Below are 20418 nucleotides of genomic sequence, written 5' to 3'. Positions count from 1 at the left end.
GGACGCCTTCGAGCTCGCTCTCTCTCCCTCTCTCCCTCTCTCCCTCTCTCCCTCTCTCCCTCTCTCCCTCTCCCCCCCATTACCCCTCCTGCATCAGCCCAGCAGCTCCTAACCTCCACTTCACTAACCAACTCCCCCTCTTTTTCCCCACTCGTCTGTCTCCTCTTGTCTTCCTCTTCCTCACGTGTTTCCCCCGCCCCCTCCCCTCCCCCGAAGATTGATGACTCTTCGCCACAAGGCGAGTGGGCCTGTTTAAAGATGCATGAGGTGATGAGGCCAACTTTTCTCCTCTTCCTCCTCCTCCTTTCCTTGCTCCCTCGTCCCTCTCCTCCACCTCTGCCAGAGGCTTCCCGCCGATCCAGGCCCCACCTCCAAATCATGCAGAACCCCCCTCCCCCACCTCCCACCCGGTTCTCGGGGCAACGGAGCTATGACGCTCAGCCGGCAGACAGCTTGACAAATGATGCTGCAGAGGAACCATGACTCATAAACGGACAAGAAGAAGAAAAGATGGAGAAAAAAAAAAACCTCTGCCGTCATCGATGTGACGCCACATGTCTTGAAAACAGATTAAGAAGCTATGATGAAAGTCATGGAGAGGAAAAGCTTGAGTAAGCAGGAGACGGCGGGTAAAATAGTGTTTTAGATATAAAGCTTCCCACTTTGTTCCAGGAGTTACTTTTCGTCAGTGCTTGATAAATGATTTATTTTGGAAACAGGCATGACCCCAAAGTGTTGATTGATCCACTGATAAAATAATCAAGTTTATCTTCACAAATAGATGCCTGTAACTGCAAAGTCATCCACAATGAGGTATTTAGCGTGGCGTCACAACCCTGACCTTTGACCTCTGATACATAGCATAATGATACTACCAGGTGAGGATGAGCAGGCGGACGATGGCTGACAGTTCAAACCTCTGGATTTATTCCGCTCCCTGCTCAAAAGGATAAAAAAAAAAAGGTTTGTGCTAACACACCAGAAGGTTTGTGCTAGCATATGGAAAGCGCCCCCTTGCGATGTCACAAAGGGCAGGGACGTTACTTGTAGGTTGGTGACTGGGGTGACGAGCAGAAGGTCCAAGAAAACATCTGTCTTCTCAGGAAAGCCCAAAAGAAAGGAGACAGGCTGTTAACAGAGGGCTAAATATGTTGCTTTCTGGAGTTGGCTAATTATTTATGTGAGGCTGCTCCACTGAAGTGCGGCATCATTAAAACTTCCCCCTCTCGGGCAGTGAGTCAGAGCAACTCGATGTCACCAGGAAGCCAAACTTCAACGTCTCTGCTCCGTGCAGACCAAAGAGAAGACAGGAAGTGACCCCAGAAACGGACCCCCGATTAGCGAATGAGCAGTTTGACCTGAGCTGCCTAATAGGCTGCCATCGAGCAGACGGGAGGTACCGAGCGCAAAAGTGTCTCCTTCCCCTCTCATTAAGGCCGACACAGACGAAGCTTCCGGCTGAAAGACGAGACAAGACCTCCTTCGTTTTGTCTGACAGAGAGGATGAAGTGGCGACGGAGGTGTGGGACTATTAACGGATGGTCCGGGGGAGAGTTTGTTCTCTTTTCAACACAGCCTGCACCTTTACATCAACTTTGTGACAGAGGGTCAGACAGGGACACTGGGTCATTACTGCCAGCAAAACCTCCCTGAGTGCCATACATCACCCAGCCGCTCCGATCTTTTTCCCGCCTCCAGCTGGACTCTTGGACCAAACTTGTCTTGCCAGCGATCCAGAGTTTACCCCATGACTGTCCTTATTCTCATTAGCTTGCACATTCCTTTCCCCCCTCGCTAAATGTCACGTGTGGAATTTGGTTTCTTCACGCGTCACTGAATTGTTTCCAGCACTGCGCAATTGGTTTGATTTCAAGCACCTGCTCCTTTGACATGATTGTGTAGCAACAACGTCCCTTTGTGATGTCACAGAGGGCATCGACGGCTACCCCAGGAAAGTGACAACACTAAGCCCTCTGAGTCCGATTTGTTTTTGTTCCATTCCAACATGTCGAAGGTCCAAACAAGGGAAGCCCACACCCAGCATATATGCAGGAGGCTGTAAACAGAGGGCTAACAATTTCTCTTACGCATCTTATTATATTTTATTGTCATCTTTTTATTTCTATTATTCTTTATTTCTGCTCTACTTATGCATTTTAATCTGTCTTTTTGTCTTTGAAGACTGTTATTTTTGTTTTTCAAATGCTTTTAAAATGTTTGAATTTTTAATTACGTAAAGCACATTGAGTCGCCTGCTGTTGAACTGCTAGCTGGTACCTTATTATCACTGCTCTGGAGTCTGGCTGGTTTATTCACTGGAGTAGACTCTTCTTCTTTGAAAAGAAACCCAATGTAATATAATGTAAAAGCTTGACGACAGAGCACTTCTCTTAAAGCCTGTGTTTTTCTAAGTTAGACAAAAGGCAAAGCGGGAGGTGGTGATCCATCTTACTTACTGGAATGATTATTCAGTTAGCGAATTTCATTTTGGTCAGAGGCACAAAACAAACGCATGATATATGTGCAAATATACAGTGAGCGAAGCCAACGCTGCTAAGCAAGGCGGCAGCAGAATAACAAGGCAGGCAGGTAACCTCAGAAAATGCTCTGCCAGGAGACACCACTTCGGAAAACTTGTTTCTCGGCAAAAGCAACTTTATGGCGGAGTCACGCAGAATTGACAATCAGGATGACTCACGGTGGGGGCAGGAGTTAGAACCGGACGCGGTGGGGAAGCAGAGCCGTCCAGAGGGAGGGGCAGACGAGAACCGACGAGGGTGGAAAAGAAAACGTCAGAGGAGGGAGAAGCAGGCGAAGGCAGAGGATTGGAGCGACAGAGGCTGACGGACCGGGAGGAAGAACTGAAGGGGCCTCAGGGGATAACGGCGGCGCTATCGGCTCGCTCTACCTTCTCGCTCGGCCCTGAAGACGAAGGTCCGCAGGGAGGTGACCACCTCAAACTTGTTGTCGCCAAGTCCTCGCACCTGCTTGATGCCGCCGGCCAGGATCATCCCCTTGGAGTACATCTCCTGAAGGGAGGAGGAGAGGAGAGAGTCAAAGGCCGCAAAGCGAGACCACGCAGAATCACGTTGATGCTCACATCTGTTAATCGGAGCGTCGGCGCCACAATCACTGCCGTCCGGCTCGTCGTCGAGTGCGCGATGCAGAGTTGCCGCCATTCCCCGCGTCGTGTTTCAATTTGAAAACGCCGGCGAGAGACGTGCCCCATCAAACTGCAGCCGCAGCTCATTAATAGTGTCACATTTATTTGAAGAAACCCAGTTTCCCTCTTGAAGCAATAACTTTGATAAATGGCCAAGAGGTGTTTGGGCAAGATGCGTTAAAATAGACAAATAAATATATAGATAAATAATCGTCTCCGGGGATGGAAACAGGAAGCCGCTGCTGCGTGTTTTTAATGGCCGGAACAAATTTACATTGACGAGATCTTTGACACAACAGGCAAACAACTCAAATTACGGATGAAAAATGTGTGACATTGGGAGAAACGTCCCACCTAGTCAACGATGGTGCATTAAAGGCGGCTCCAACACAAGAGTTACACCCAGGGCGAAGTCGTTCGGTGTTTAGAGACAAATTTACAAGACGGAAAAGAAAAAAACTTCTCGGATATTCACAAAGAAACCAGCCGGACTGGGGATTGGGATAAAGCACAGGAAGTGCTTGCCGGGTAAAACAGGATTCAGCTGTGTGTGTATTATTTCATTATGCCTGTGTTTTTTCCCCACCTCTCAGCAGTTCCAATGGAGGAGTCTAAATGTGGAGAATAATGCACTGGAGGCATTTAAAGTACTGGGACACGGTTGGTAAGAAAAGTAAACAGAAATGGCAAAAAAAAAAAGAGAGAGAGAGAGAAATAAGACATCAATATTAGCAGCTGTGAAAGATGGGTGCGACAGCAACAGAATGAGAATTCTGACAGGGATGTAGGAAGATACCACAAAAAATAACAAAGAAAGCCAATACACTTCTGGCAGGGCTGTATTGTTGAACTGCAGTGACCTCGTGGCAGCTGGGTGACTTGGATTGTGAGAAAGTGAACTCAGTCATCCATCTTGCCAACCTCTATACTGGGAAAATGAGCCGTCATCAGCACCCCTGAAACACTCAGTTGCAAGCTTCCTGCTGAAGCTGATGCTGTCAGGAGATGGAAGCTAGCTTGCGGCCCCTGACGGTGGAACCGACGCCTTGCCAGAGGAGTCGTCGCTGCTCTGCGAGAGGTACGGCGGCTTGCAAAAATATTCATACCCCCTGCACTTCTCTGCAGTTTGTCACGTTGCCCCCACAGACATATTTTATAGGAATTGTAAGCGAAGACCGACACAAAGTGGCACACGGTTGGGAAAAAGACAGAAAATGATGAATGATTTTCCATTTTTCTGACAAATGAAAGACTGAAAAGTGCAGTGAGCAAAAGTGTTCAGCTCCCCGTTTCTCTGAGTGCAACAAAATTGCCTTCAGAAGTGGCCTGATGATTGCTGAATGATCCAATGTTGACCTAATGACTCAGCAGGGGACCACCTGTGAGTAATCAAATCGAAAAACAAATACAGCTGCTCTGCAACGGCCTCAGAGGTTTGGGAGAGAATGTTGGGGAGAAAATAGCATCAGGAAGTGCACGGAACACGCCAGACACATCGAGATGAAGTGTGAGGAGAAGTTCAAGGGGTGCAAATACTTTTACCAGTGCCCTTTATGACATCACTAAAAGCTTCACGAGGGCTATTTCACCTGAAATGTTCTGGAAAGTGAGTTAAGAGTTAACTTTTCTCATTTTTCAGCAGCAGTACACTGACAGGCCTGCCAAAACTGGAAGAGGAATTTTGCACCATGTGGGAGCTTTGAAACAAGACAAAAAAACAGCAGTAAAGTTCTCATTTTCTCAATAAACGGCACAGTTTTTGCTGCACTCCTGATTGGCTTTTGGCGAAAGGTCCGTCAAACACTGCGTTTAGCAGCGGCTGACCAGGCAGGGTCGTGACTAACGCCGATCTTTGCACCAATAGGATTCCTCAAATGATTAACATGTGGTAACAGGGGACTCAATGCGAGTGGCCAGCTTGAATAAAACCAACAGAGGCTTCAGCCAGTTTATCAAGATGGTCATCCTCTTTCCAAACGCTGCTCGTTGGCCCCCACAGACACCTGAGACAAATGCACAGAGTTTAGAAAACGTTCCATCCGGTGTGTCAGGTCAGAGCGAGCGGAGAGGACATCGCGATTCCCTGACGGCACACCAATCAATAGTTTTAAAAACAAAAAAAAGAGGAAGAGAAAAACAATAAAAGACGATGCATAATTCATGGCGGTGATGTCATTACCATTGCAAAGCACGGGGAAATTTCTCTCTTTTGTGCTCCACCGGCAGGAGTTTGACCTGAATCCTCATCCTCAGAGTCCCGTCCTCCGGAGTCGCCGAGACAACGGGAGAGGCTCACGCTCGTGCTCACCAGCGGAGCGCCGGCGCTCTACTGTAGCTCCACGCCAAGGAGCCGCGCTCGCCCGCTCCATCGCACGGTTCTTAATTAAGCCGCCTGACCTCGCCATCTACAAAAAGTCTATTTCCAGAGACGGAGCTGCTGAAAATACACCAGACCGTGCCACCGGTGCGACGTTCCAGGGAGTGGGGGGGGGTGGGGGGGGGATGAATGGATGATGGGAGGGTTGAAAAAAGAAAAAAAAAGAAAAGGGAGAGAAATTGGGTTGGTGCGAAGGGTCAAGGAGAGGCGCCGAAGGGAGTGGCCGAGAGGACGAGAAGAAAGAAGAGGGGAGGGTCGAGCAGAGGACTGGGAGGAGGTCAGCGGGCCGCTGCTGGGAGGGAGGGATCAAAAGGAGGAGAAGATGAAGACGGGGGGAGGGAGGGAGGGGGAGGTATGGGAACGATGAGGAGATATTGCTGCAAAATGAAGGCGCCTGAGAGGGTCAGCCGGGGGTCGTCCTCATATTAAAGCACCATGTTAACAAAGGCGAGAGGCGGCTCAAGCTAATTAGCCACCATCCTACCCCCCGCCCGACTCTCTCCTCAGCCTCCCCAGTCTAAATTTAGAGGCAGGTTTAGGGGGACGGCGGCGAGGAGAGCTGCATCCGGCCCGACGCCTCGACGCACCAATAATTAGAGCGCGGCGGTGCCGGCCGACGGTAATTAATTGTTTTAATTCCGGTTTGGGGGTCACAAAGTGGAGGCCTGTTTAATTGCGAGCGCCGCATCTGTAAATACTCTGGCGGCAGGGGGAGGAGGACTCGCGCACAACACACACACACACACACAGGTGCATACACACACGCACAAAACAGCCGCCTACACAGAAACACACACATGCAATATTTGGATCTCAGGAGGCAGCGCTACCAACGATGCCCGTCTCTCTCTCTCTCTCTCTCTCTCTCTCTCTCTCTCTCTCTCTCGTCCGCCCAGCATCCAAACATCCCCATCACTCGTTCCCGACTCGTTGGCCCCGCCCACCATTTATCAGGCGGCGTCCTCGCCTCTCAAAAGCAGCCTGCTAAACTTCAGGAAACAATCAGGGCAGATCCACGCCGCTAAAGCCCCACAATAATGGAGGCAGCGCACGAGGAGGGTGGTTGGGTGGGGCGAAGAGGGGTGGGTGGAGGTAGTGGGAGGGTGCGGGGGGGGGCGGGGGGGGGGGGGCACAAAGGGGCTGGAAAGGGGAGTTTTCTCGTTCCACCGGAATGGAGCTCCAGTTGGAGCCGCGACCGCGGCGTGGAGGCAGGAGGACACCACCTGGCCGCAGCAGGGAACTGCAACCTCTGCTGCAAGGCGCAGGTTTGCGTCTCCACGAAGGGTGAGTGAAGGATATTTAAGTTGCTTTGAAGCCAACTTCTCCAAGGCAACAGCGAGTTGGTGTGAAGGCTTTGCTGAGACGGCGCCGTGCATTTCACCGACGCCTTGTGGACCTTTCCATTACCACACATTTCATTTCATTTAAAAACCCCAGGCCAACAAGACTGACAGTGTCAATACATCAAACCGTCTTAAAGCCAAAGTGTCTTTTTTTGTTTGTTTTTTGTAGTGTGCAGGGCTTTATTTTTTTTGCCACCGAACAAAAAACATAGAATGAAATTCCAACATATATCGAAGATTTTACTGAGAAGTGCGAAAAAAAAAAAATTCATGCTGATATTTCATGGCTGTTCCAAATATATGCTGACGGCATATCAAAATGCAACAATGTGGACTCTGAGCCTGTGCGCCTGCATCAAGGTTGTGCATTCAGAGGTACTATTCTGCAGATCTCGGGAGTCACCAGTGCTTGTTTGAGTCCCTGTTGTCTTTCCAACCGGACTGACCTCTGACCTCTGACAGTATCTTTTTTTTTTTCTCCATCACATAATGTTCCTCCACACAAGTCCTTGGACGGTTCCTCTTTCTGCGGCCGTCCTCTGTGAACCCTCCAGCTGCTCGCTTTGCACTTAAGCAAGTCGCTTCTATACGTTCTGAACGCATTGAGCCGCTGCTCATGTGCTTGGTTGGAAAATTGTACCGAACAAAATGGCCGGTGAGCTTAGCAGTAAAAGTTTGCTTGGTGTCCCGACATACAGTAAAACAATAATAAAAAAAAACAACAACACTATTTGTGGCCACTTTGAGGACATTTTGTCAGATTCTCATCGTCACACAGATTTCTCGTTTCGCTCGTTTCATTTTCTCTTCACAACTTATAGATCCCACACCCTTGGGCCGTCATAAGTTCAGAGAGGAAAAACTGCGAGGGCTGCGAGATACAGTGGGCACGCACTCAGGCGTGATGGACAGATCCAGGAGAGACTAAGCAGAGGAGCTTTCAGGCTCGGCACAGGAGATCTTTTCAACCCCATCTCCCCCTTTGGCCTCCCGCTCTACCTCACCTCTGCTCCCGCTATCCTCTCATCCCTTCATCCCTTCCAGCTCTCCTCCCCACCTCCTCCTCTCGGCACCCCCGCGGCTGAGCTTTGCACTGTTTTCACAAACACGCGCGCAGACTCACCCGAGACACCACCAGGGGGACCGTGAGCTGCAGCTCCGGACCAAAGCGGTCTCCACATCCAATCCCCAGGCGTTGACGAAATCGGGGCGAAAAGGGGAGATTGATGAAGACGGATTTGGACGGAACGGCGGCGAGAAGTGAGACCGAGGATCTCGCTACTCTCCCACGCCACCTACGCCATCCCAGTGATGACATCACGGCGGCCAGAGACCTTTCAAACTGCGACGGTGATTAAGTGCGATTAGTTCTGTCTGGGACTGACGGATCCCACGAGACTTTGATACGACTAAAAGTTTTTGTTTTTTTTCAGTGGTGTTGAGAGTTGAAACAGATGAGAGTTGGGATGTTTCACTGTGTTGGCAGATTTATTTTTTTTGTAGTGCAACTGTGCATGATCATTGGAGATTTAACCATGTGATGACACCTGATTACAATCATCAATCACCAAACACCGGAAGGGCAGTTTAGAGACATGTATAGATGGTTTAGGGATTTTCTTTATGAGGGAAGAAGCTACAGTGAACGATTTCAGAATATAGAGGGCAAAACCCAACTCGGTGGCAAACTTGTTTTTTTTTTCAGTTAATTTGTGCATAAATATTGGCGCAAACCATGGTTGACGGTGATAACAGACTGCACTTATGGGAAGACATCACCTTTAAGCAATCGCAATTCCATTTCATGGCTTAAATTATCCTGCTTAACATTTACCAGTTGCCATTTGCAAATACACAACAGTTACAGAAGCCTGGTTTTTCCACAACTTTTACATTGTAGGTTTGAGTTTTTTTCATAGGTACAGTAATTCATTGGCACAAGACGAATTAAAACAACACCAACATATGTTTTAAATTGAATATAAATAAGGCATTTGTGTTTTCGTTTACTTGTGCACACATTCCTTTGAGGTTGGGATGGTTTTACAATGACATCACAACCGGGAGAATGTTGTGAGATTTGTGAGAACGTTAGCAATAACGCTGTCTGACGTTTGCTGCCTTAGCATTGGATGCTACTGGATACAGACACTGCGCCTTTAAGAAAGAGTGTACTGCAGAAAATGTTCAGCACTGCCCCATCTAGGGGACATGTTGGAGGGTGAGGGGGGGTGTGGCCACACAGAGCAGGGAGGACAGAGATTGGAGGCGACCCTTCCAATCACCCCAAGCGCCATGAAGCCCTCTGCTTTCTCAGCAGGAGGGACTCGCAGCAGCAAGGGGGGGGAGCAAAAACAACACACTCAGGTCACCCTCTCTCTCTCACACACACACACACACACACACACACACACACACACACACGGTAAAGGCAATCTTTCATCTTTCCTCCTAAAACAAAAAGTGGGGAGAGAAAGTGTGGCGACCGTGCTGACAGCGACGCCGAGTGTGAAGTGCTGACTCGCCGGCCTCGCCGCCGCCTCGCCACCGCCTCCCGCCACGCAGGAGACGGAGCGTGTCCTGATAAATAAAGCTACAAATGCACCGGAAAAGGGGGGCGGGGGCAACCTTGTGTGTGTGTGTGTGTGTGTGTTTGTGTCATGGTGGTGGTGGAGGGGTGCAGTGGTAGCGCGGAGGGCTATAATTAGTAAGTGATTAACGAGCCGGCATCAGACAGGACCCACATCATTGATTGGGATGTTGTGCAACACTGCTGCAGCGAAAATGAGCCGTGAGCCGGCCCTGGGAAGGAGCGCTGAGGTCACACACACACACACACACACACACACACACACACACACACACACACACACACACACACACACACACACACACACACACACACACACACACACACACACGTGTTTGTTCTTGGCCCAGGATAAATCCAATGGTCATTAGCAAGAACATGAAGGAAAAGCCCATGAAGTCGGACAGGTTGCAGCCACTCGGGGCTCCGCAGAGAACAAATCTCTCGTCTGACTGCAGAGAGAAAAGACTGCGAGGTTTAATGCAAGTAGCGACACATTTTAGCTTCAAACACCTCCAGAGATTTGACTGCACTTCCGAGGTCCGAGGTGAATACCATGAAGACCATTGTGAATCCAATAAATAGTCGTTTTCTTGTTGTTGTTTTTGTAGTGCTTGCCATTTTTTCCCTCTTTGTTGATTTGAGCCTTAATCTGAAGATCTCTGAGAGAGTTGAGAAAAAAAATCTACTTTATTCAAAATTTGTTTTGCTGTTCCAAAAAGTTGGAAGCAGTTTCTTTTTTCCTCCTGTGTTGACAGCTACTAAACTAAAAAACTAAACAAAAAGAAATTTCTCTAGACATTTGACATGATGGGATTTTCGCCTCAAGAAACAAGCTGTTTTTTTTATCCTGACACTGGCAAAGGTTTAAACTTTTTGAGAAAAAAGTAACAGAGAATTAACAAAATAAAACTGAAAAAACAGGACACAAACCAATAAAAATTGTCAGGAAATGACTTGGCTCATTATTTTCAGAAGGTGATAAACTGAAAAACTACGGAAGCGTATTACATTCACTGGGCAAAATAAAAAAAAAAATCTGTTTTTCGTGCAAATTTTTTCCGCCCTATTTTCCCGAGCTTAGAGAGCATCGGAAACAATCGCATCCATTCTTTCATTGACAGCTAGATATAATGGAAGCAAACACGGCCAGCTTGTTCAGTTCAATCAAATTCTATTTTGACATGGGTTTGAGACACAGGGAAATAGTCCTGTCTTTAAGTGACATTGATGGCATTACAATCGGTTTATCAACTTTACGTAGGCATCTGAGGACTTTGCGGTTGTTTCGAAGGAAAGCCCATTCAGATATTCTCTGATATGTTTCTCAGATATGTTTCTCCAGGATCAATTGCATAAATATGGCATCATGGCTCCATGGATACAAAATGATGCCTTTGAAGTGCATTCAGACTGGCTACGTGGTGACATGTGTCACCACCGTAGAGCACATCCATGCCGTAGAGTCACCTGTCTACTGTATTCTCGCGGGAACAGTGTGGAAAAAAATTAGCACAAAAAACAGAACTAATGACACTGAAAAACAGATTTTTTTTTTAATTTGCCAAGTGAATGCAATACGCTTCCGTAAAAAACAAAAATGCTGAGTCAAAAATATTTTTCAAAAATAAATATGCATTACCCCTGTGTTTTTTGTGTTTTTTCCTGTTGTAGTGCAATCAGCACCCTCCTTTCTAAAAGTAAAAAAAACTTCAACAGAAGAAAAATTATGTTGAGGAGTAAAAAACAAAAAGCAATAGTTCACTTCAGGCCGACGTTCAACAGCTTCATGAACCAACACAAGAAAAACACCACTGAATTATTTGCACCTGCTTTACAAAAAAACAGAAACATCTGGTGCTGATTATGCCAAAATTGTTCAAAAAAAAAAAAAAACTGTCCCGAATAATTGGCCGACCAATTAAAAATGCAGAAAGAAAGACTTGAGAGAGAAAGAGAGAAAAAAAAGAACCTGAACTAAAAGAAGTATGTCTAACTAAAGGATGCCGTTTGACTGCCACATCTCTCTCTCTCTCTCTCTCTCTCTCTCTCTCTCTCTCTCTCTCTCTCTCTCTCTCTCTCTCTCTCTCTCTCTCTCTCTCTCTCTCTCTCTCTCTCTCTCTCTCTCTCTCTCTCTCTCTCTCTCTCTCGACGAGGCAGCAGTCAGCACTCGGGGAAACTTGCCCGACCCGACTGTCAGCTCGCAGGAGGATGAAAAGCAGGTACGGCGAGAGGGAAACGCTGAGGGGTGCAAAAGAGGAAGTGAGAGCACCGTCCACCCCCAAACTTTTTTTTTTATTTATTTTTTTTTATTAGGGGGCCAGCTGCGAACCCTGCTGGGGTTTACAGCACCAGTAGTGGAGGGGAGGGTGCAGGGCCTGACACCAGTGGTGCAAAGCCTCCACGTCCTTTTTGCCCTGCCAAGCTAATGATGATGGCGATGACAACGAGGGGGAGGAAGGAGGAGAGAGAAACACTTAAACACTTCAATCTTGGCTCTCGCCACCGACCGATGCGGCGCCAGAATTAAATTTGCACTGCAGGCAGAAAACGAAAGAGAACCGGGCAGGCTGAAGGAGCGACGGCACTACCTTGTCGTTGTTGTAGTAGGCCAGGTTCTCGCCGTCCAACCTCACCCACCGCCTCTGGAAGACGCAATTCCTGCGGGGGAAAAAAAGAGGGGGGGGGGGGCGCACAGACAGAGGCAATCCGTCAAGGGCGGGATGGATGGAGACGAAGCGAGATGCAGACGGGAAGTCGTTTAGCCAAATTTCGCCCCCAACAGGTGCTCGTCTTTCATCGGGAGGTTCACTTCGTCAAAAAGTCGCTGCAACAGCTGTCAGTTAGCGTAATCAAAACAAATGAGAACTTTTCAGTTTGAATACTCCACAAAGTGGCAGCGCAGTGGCAAAAAAAAAACAAATAAAAAACAGCGTGTCAGGCAATGAAGGGGAAAATAAACAGAGGTAAATGATGGATTATGGACAAGAGAGACATATGTGAGACAAATGAAGTGGAAGCAACACGCAACATCTCCCAAGGTTGCACCACAAACACCTTGAGTTCTTTTTTTCCCCCAAGAAGTCTTTCACAGGTTTATGCAACTACATATAAATGCGCACATTGAAATGAACCTTTCACCCAGAGTGACTGAGAATACTATACAGCAAAAACAACAAAGTGTTCCAAGTAACAGGAAGTAGTGGCTGACTAAACAACTGTGGTCACCGTTCACTACACAAAGGTGTCGGGGACTCTCTGGTTTGCGGCAGGGAGCTCTTGAAAATGTGTGTTAGAGTTCTGCTCAAGGTGTTCAACATAAGGCCCTGTACAGCAACAGTTCCAGTAAACTGCCAGGTAAAAAAAAATAAGACGGTGGGTGTTCAGCGGTTTTCACGCTCGCCTGACCGGAATGTCCTGTCCTGGAATACAGCGCTTTCACTTGTGCGTCATTTTGGTTAAAATTCGCGTGTAAAGAGAAGACGAGAAACCAGGCAAAACAGGAAATGACCCAAATGTAGGAGCTGAGGGGAAGCAGGGTGCGTTTTTTGTTTACCATGTTTAGCTGATTGAGAGCCCTGGAGCTAATCTCTTAATGCGAAAGATTACGTTTACATTTAGAGACAAACAACCATTCACACTCACATGCACATGAGTCATCCCAAAGGGATCAATAAAGTCTCTATCTATCTATCTATCTATCTATCTATCTATCTACGGACAATTTAGAGCTTCCATTTGAAATCCCATGCATGTGCTTGGAGTGTGGGAGGAAGCCGGAGAACCTGGAGAGAACCCACGCAGACACAGGGAGAACATGCAAACTCCACACAGAAAGGTCCCAGGCCCGGAATCGAACCCACAACCTTCTTGCTCTGAGGCGGCAGCGCTAACCACCATTTTCCCACGCTGGAGAATAAATGCTACATGGCTAACGCGCTAGGGAATCTGTTTTCACATGGTGGCGAAATTTCAAATACCTTTAAATCACCTTCTGTTTTTATGCAGTGACAATGAAAGCGATGTTTAGGTTCAACATAACGACACTTTAGGTTTCAGAGTCGCTGTCTTACCCCTGAGGAGAGAGTTTGTCCAGCCAGCCCACTTTGAGGACCTGGTGTCTGGGGGCACCATAGAAGCAGGCGTAGGGAGAAATCTCAGGCATGGCGTCCGACACGCAGTCTGCCGGCTCCGAGTACACTTCGCACTCTGCCAAGTTCACAGAGGCCTCCTGAGGTGCAGCAGACAGGCTCTCTGGCGCCACCAAAGGTCTTTGGTCCAAAGGCACCTTGGACGGAATGCTGGTGCACTCGTCCACGGTGGAGTATTCGCACTTGTTCGGGTCGCAGACGGACAAAGCAGGAGGAGGGACTTCCTCTTTGGGTTCCTTTGGTCCAACCGCCTTTTTTCTGTTGTAACATTATTACAGTTGAGTTGCTTTCATATAGTACAGCTTAGTCTATATAGCAGAAATGTTCAGGCTAACTGACTTCATGAAGTAGAAGGGTTAAGTTAAGGAAACTGGACTTGTTCTTGTGATCTTGAAGACTTTCACCTTTTATCTGAGATAAGAACCTTCACAGAATGAAACGTGAATTTTAACACTGCTATCTACAACTTACCAGTTTATTATATTTTACCCCAAAATCTGTTAAATCAAGTGTTACAAATCTCTGAATCTAAAAACAACATTGTCAAAGACCGCTATGTCGATGATATTCTTCTCAACGTGAGTGGCAGTTTTTATTGGGATTTTGTGTCGATGTGTGCACACACTACAATTCTACAATTTAATTTAGCAGATGCTTTCATGCAAAGCAACGTACAACACAAGCAAGGATTTAGACCGGACACGTGACACATCAAGCACATGACCTGAGCACCTCGTCTCTTTAACAAGGCTTCTTGTGCTTGAAGTTTGATGTGGAGCAGATGATGAACGCTGGGAGGTTCACTGCCACGGGTCCCTGCACAACTTGTGGCCCAAAAAACTAGCATTCTAATCAAAGAAACGTCTTGTTAAAGATACAACCGCAGTCTGGCTTGCCATCATGACCAAAGGTGAAACCTATAAATATATGCAAAATATAACAGGCGAAAAACCAACGAGGTTCCTTCAGAGGTTCCTTCCTTCATGCCGTCTGATTGCCACCGTAGCAGTTGTGGGTGGGTGGTTGTGTGTGTGGTGTGTCTGGGGGAGGATGTGGGTGGGTGAGTTGGTAGGGAGGGCAGCTGCTCAACGCACCTGAGCTTCTTGTGCTTGAGCTTGTCTCTGAAAGCCTTCTGCAGGCCTTCTTTAGCGGCCGGGCCCTGCAGAACACACGGGAGATTAGCATCAGATAAAAAGAAGAGGAGGCAGCACGTCCATCTTTCAGTCAGACACGTTGGCACGCTGAGCTAGGAGAACTTCAGCGGCTAGGTGACATTTGTATTAACCTCAAGCAGAAAAAAAACTGTCACATTTTCTATACGGCAAGCTGGGCACATCTAAGCGATGACACTGTGGTGGGGATGGGGTTGTTTGGAGGGGGAGGGGGCGGGGGGTTGCTGTGGCCCTGTGGCTGAAAGCGCTGAAGATTTGCGGCAGCACGTCGCTTCCTCTTTAGCTAGCTGCTACTCTATCTACGAGGGAGCATGCAGCGTCTTACCGTGGCGCTCTCAGGGTTGTTGTACAGGAACATCTCGCCGTAGGGTGCGATGGCCGACTGCTGCTGCCGCGCTGAGGGAGGAACGACAGAGACGACACCGTCACGGGGCGACTGGGCAGAACACAGTGTGAAGTCCAGGAGTTTGAACAAACAGTTAATAGCAAAAGATGACTCTGTTGTTTTCCTGTCTGTTGATTAAAGTGACTCATTGAGCCCCGTCAGCAGTCAAACCATTCATTTCATTGTCTTAGCATCATTGCGTTAGCCTCACAAGTTGTGTTTCCATTACAGGTTTTTGCAAAATAAAAGCAATATTTCTGAAATTAAAAGTGCAACTGCGATTTGCAGGCGTTTTCCACTGAATGGTGTGAAGCACATAAGCCGTAATCCTCTCGCTGGATGAGATTTTACAAGAATTATGTCTGCTTTTGTTTGTTTACATTTGTTTGCTGTCAAGAATGGTTGTTATATTTTTCTCTGTGATTACTTGTAAAAAATATTCTGTCTCCTCCTCTGTTCAATCATAACGCACCATTTTCACCTGAAGTGAACTAGTCACGTGACCCCGTACGTCACGTCCGGTGACGTGTAGATATGAAAAAAGTGTTTCCATGACACTTTTGTAATCATCCCAAAAGTGCCATCACCAGTTTTTTTATTGCAATATTTAGGTTTTGCGCAATTATAGAGGCAATGGAAACACAGCTATTGTCTTCGCATCATCGTCTTCGCATGATGGCCTTTCCCCTCTGCCCATCCCAGACTGCAGACCTCCTCTGTTTGCCAGAGTCTCTGCCAAATGGGCAATTTTTCAGCCTGCTGCTGCATCAAGGAAGTTTGGTTGCTGGTCATTGGCAGCCCAGACGAAGAAGAAGAAGAGGAGAAGGAGAAGGAGGTGGAGCAGAGCAGCTCTGGCCAGACACTATTAGTGTGGAGACCTGAGGGCAGCCCTGCGTGGGCCGCAGCCTGTCACTGTGAGAAATGGCACCAGCGTCTCCCGAGGAGCGCCGGCAGCCAGAAGATGCGGCCGTGGGGCCCCGGGAAAAGCTAATACCAAAGAAAGACGGCGCGGGATGGAAGACGAGCGGCCGAGCCCAAACCAATGAGCTTTTTTTTTCTAAAAAGACACTGGCAGAGAGTTTAGTCGAGGCAGTGGGCTCTATGAAGAGGTCAGTGTGCTGCATGATGGAGACCCCTCCAACACCATTGCCCTCTCTCTCTCTCTCTCTCTCTCTCTCTCTCTCTCTCTCTCTCTCTCTCTCTCTCTCTCTCTCTCTCTCTCTCTCTCTCTCTCTCTCTCTCTCTCTCTCTCTCTCTCTCTCTCTCTCTCTCTCTCTCTCTCTCTCTCTCTCTCTCTCTCTCTCTCTCTGCGAGCAGACAGCGACCATCAATCTGTGTCTCTCTCGACCGACCCTTGGGCGACTGGCCACGCGCCGCTGTCTTCACTTCCTGTCCGACTCGCTCCATTCTTCCCGCCCCCACCACCGCCGCCCTGTCGAGCACACACTCATAACGAGACTCATCACACACACCGAGGACGCTTGAAAATTGAATGCGCGCGCTGATGTGACGCTAGTTTCTGTGTTTCCTGCTGCTTGTTCCCTGCTAAATGGTTACAGCGAAGAAAGCCCTGCTGCCAAGTTTGCTTTTGCAGATTGTTTGTCCAAAAAAGCTCAGGAATAATCAAAAATGAGAAATCCAATTTTGCACTCATCATTTTGGTATTGCCGTTTTGTTTTTAAAGCAAAAAGCTGTCACAATGGATCTGGAGTTTTTATTATTATGTAATTACAGTGAGAGTTGTTAAGTACTTAAAAAATAGTAAAATAAATGCCAAAGCCATTTTAGCCCATTTTCTGCAACGTCTTTCATCACCATTGTGATGACTTTCAGTTTCTGTTTGAGATGGAGTAACTAAGAATAGGTTCAAAGCAACTTCCCCCTGTTGCAGCAAGAGCACACCTTCTGCAACCGAAAAAATAGAGAAAAAGAGAGTCCGAGTGCACGAAGGGGGGCGATCAGCAGAGGACAAAAATAAACCCAACCAAACAACCTTCCGTTTGCTGCCCGTTGCAAAACACACTCAGTACAATAGAGTGTTTCAGTTCCTGCACTTCTGGCTCCCTGCTGTAAGTGATGATCATCCACGACATGAACCATCACAGCAGCAGCACTGAAAAGTTGGTCCTCAGCTTCTGAGGGACACTGACATGAGCTCACCAGACGCCATCCCGACATTGACAGCACACTGCGCTGCCTGTTCAATCCAACCGTTCACCCAAGCCTGCAGCTTTGCACCTGCTGAGTCGAGCTCAGATCGCATTCATACCACAAACACTGCAGAGCGCGTGTGTGAGCGTCTCAAAGGTCTCAGTCGTCGGGTGATCAGCAGAAAATCCGGAAGAAAAAAATCGATTAAGTTTTGCATAATCTGGCCCCTACGATCTCAAAGACGAGTCTGTGTGTCGAAGCCTGACAAAGTGGACCCAGCGGGAGGTGTGTGTGTGTGTGTGTGTGTGTTATTGAATGATTATTTGCTCAGTTGTTGAAGAACCACCGGGCATCGAGGGCCACTCAACCTTCAACAGTGCGAATGCAAACAGCAGGTGCAGTAAAAACTCTTCAAGTATTCCACTTATTCTCTAAAAAAACATGTCAAACAGCGGCGTGCCAGACCTCGCTGCGGTGGGCGACGAGCTCCCCGCCTCCCTGCTCAGGGATTGTCTCGCCGCCGCCACCGCCGCCTCTTCCTGCATCTCACCGCCTGTTTTTTTTTTTTTTTTTTTGTCTTTGCATCCATCTCCTCTTCCCTCCTCTTCAAAACGGCTCCAGCGACTCACGTTTCTCTCTGCTCTCCCTCACCATCGTGTTCTACATACATGGCGGGGAAAAGTTGAAAAAAAACAAGGTGGTGTGCCAGGAGACCGCTGGCGTGCAGGTGCGTTGGAGGGGGGGAGGAAGATGCAAATAATAGAAAAAAAAAAAAAAAGAAGAAGACGAGGGAAGAGGAGGGAGAGGAAATCGTTGCGCGACTGTCAGCGCAATCCAGACAGGAGCGAGCCTCATGCAGGAGGAGAGAAGAGGAGGAGGAGGAGGAAAAGTGGGAAAAGGAGGAGGTGGGGGACGAGGAAGAGGAGGAGGTGGAGGAGAAATTCAGAGAGCGTCAGCGCTGCACGATCCTGCAAAGTTGAACAACTTTGACGCGAGACGGCAGCAGGAAAACTTGGGAAACTCGGGGACGAGGAGCGAGTGGGAATATTCCCCCCCGTATGTGAGTTTGAAACGCAGGCTGACGCCGTTTCCCACGACACGGCAGCCCAAAACACACCGCGAACCGCCGCCCTCCTCCTCCTCATCCTCCTCCTCCGCCTTCACTCCCGGCCGTCTTTCATCCGGGCAAACAAGAGCGCCGCCGATTCAACTGTGGGATGAAATATTCATGGCGGAGAAGGAAGCAGCGGGAGCAGCGGGAGCAGCCGAGGAGGCCGTGTGTACCTTTCTGTGCGCCGTCTGCACCGGCGGGACCTTGGGAGCCGGCGAGGTGTTCGGGGCTGCTCGTTTGCGACGGCGCCATGCTCCTGAGGAGGAAGAGAAATCAGTGCAGCAGAAACAGGGAAACAGCGTTTAAACCTAAAAGCCACGAGAATACAGATATGGAACCCTGAGAGGGACTTTCACAGGTCACACTTAAGCTGCGGAGAAAAGCAGCACTTTTTTGGTTTGATTTTACTTCTGTTATCATCAGTTCAATATTTTTTTTTTTTTTTTTTTTATTTGCCTGGTGGCTGCACCATAGTGAATAAATCCATAAACCATGATTTATTGTTTTGTGTATTTTGAAACATTTGTAATTATTCAAGATTTGCAAAATTATGTTCATTACTGCATCTATCATGATGTTTGTGCGTCTGCCAGGTTTAGTCTCCTTCTTGCAGCTTCACACGGCTCTCCTTAAAGGCCCCGTTTGGAAATATATTCAATGAATTAGCATACAAGGGGTTTACTGATTACTATGATGCCACAGCTCTTAAAAGAGAGATGTGAGACCAGGTGGGGAGGTAGAATTAAGAGATTAACACTTTTATTGCTCGCAATATTCTCAGTGACCATTAGGTGCTGCTAAAACTGTAACTGAGTTGGCCAAAGACATGAACTAATCTTATGCTGAGCGAGAAAACTTTTTTTTCCTCACTAAAACTAAAAAATTGCAAATTGTTCCTGTGCCAGAAAGGTTTTCAGACCAAGTCAGCTGTTTTTAGTCCTGACCGTGGAGCCAGCTAAGCTAGTTAGCATTAGTCTTCGCGCAAGCAGCTCCCCGGTGATGAGCTGATCGTTTAACTTACTGTACCTGTCATGAGGCGCTGGATGGATCTGATCCGGGATCTCGGGGACGGGCCGGTGCCTCAGCCGGTACGAGCGGGTGAGCCGCGCACCTTCTGGAATCTTGAAAGTGGTATGGGTCTCGTAGATCACGTTCTCCACCATTTCCCCACTGAAACCCGTGCTGGCCTCCGACAGCGCAGCTTCAGCAGGGTGGGCAAGCGAGTCGGTGCTGGACAGCGAGGGGTCCCCGGAGGAAACGTCCCAGTCCGAGGGCATTTCAGAGACGGAGAGGGACTCGATGCTGCTGCCACTGCTGCTGCTGGGGCCGGAGGACATGGAGGGAGGGATGAGTCCAAGTTGGGAGGTTTGGATGTTGGCAGGATGACGAGGGGTTGGTTGAGGCAGACGCACACATCTGCTCTCCTCCTCAGCCTCCACGTGGGTTCCAAGAGCGACCCCTGCAGGCAGAGTCTGACTCCCCTGCAGGTCAGTCCAGTCCCTCTGCTGGCGGACCTGGCACGACGTGCCCCTCTTCTTGTCCTGCATGAAGATGTGTCTGGGGTAGAGGGCCGGCTTCCTGCGGCCTCGCCCGTTATCCAGCCCTCCCTCTGCATCCTCCTCTCCACCGCTCTGCTGCTGCTGCTTGACTCCCAGGGCCTCCAGGCTGCGGAGGATGCGTCGACGATGGCCCGTCGGAAGGATTCCCAGTTGCATCAGCTGCTCCTCCGTGAGGTCCCGGCAGTCCCCCAGAGATTTGCAGCCGCCCTCCTGGAAGCAGGAGGCGTACTGGGGGAGGTGGAGGGTGAGGAGCCACTTGCCGATCTCCTCGCTGGTCCCCGGAGGCTCCGACATGACGCTGTGAGTTCACCTCTGCCACATCAGGGAGGGCCTCAGAAGACTTGGTGATCTCACCTAAAACTGCACAATGCAAAAGGAATGATGGGTGAGAGGAAAGGCTGGAAAGATGAAGCTTT

The 20418-nt window shown here is 48.6% G+C and overlaps 1 protein-coding gene across 2 annotated transcripts in view; it reads right to left on the bottom strand.

The window, feature by feature from the left end:
* The window catches only part of arap2 (ArfGAP with RhoGAP domain, ankyrin repeat and PH domain 2), a 106639-nt gene that overhangs the window by 82841 nt on the left and 3380 nt on the right, over window positions 1-20418 (bottom strand). For both annotated transcript variants that reach the window (XM_076050667.1, XM_076050669.1), the window contains exons 2-8: window positions 19470-20362; window positions 18617-18699; window positions 15122-15192; window positions 14719-14783; window positions 13547-13882; window positions 12065-12134; window positions 2909-3029 (exon numbers count right to left, since the gene is read on the bottom strand). In XM_076050667.1, the coding sequence (XP_075906782.1) occupies window positions 2909-3029; window positions 12065-12134; window positions 13547-13882; window positions 14719-14783; window positions 15122-15192; window positions 18617-18699; window positions 19470-20296 (1573 nt within the window). In that variant the 5' untranslated portion in view covers window positions 20297-20362. The remainder of the gene's footprint in view (window positions 1-2908; window positions 3030-12064; window positions 12135-13546; window positions 13883-14718; window positions 14784-15121; window positions 15193-18616; window positions 18700-19469; window positions 20363-20418) is intronic.

Source organism: Nelusetta ayraudi, unplaced genomic scaffold (assembly GCF_046127955.1).
Source record: "Nelusetta ayraudi isolate G7.1 ecotype Tasmania unplaced genomic scaffold, CSIRO-AGI_Nayr_v1 ptg000128l, whole genome shotgun sequence".
Classification (NCBI taxonomy): domain Eukaryota; kingdom Metazoa; phylum Chordata; class Actinopteri; order Tetraodontiformes; family Monacanthidae; genus Nelusetta; species Nelusetta ayraudi.
This window is presented reverse-complemented; position numbering and strand designations above follow the sequence as displayed.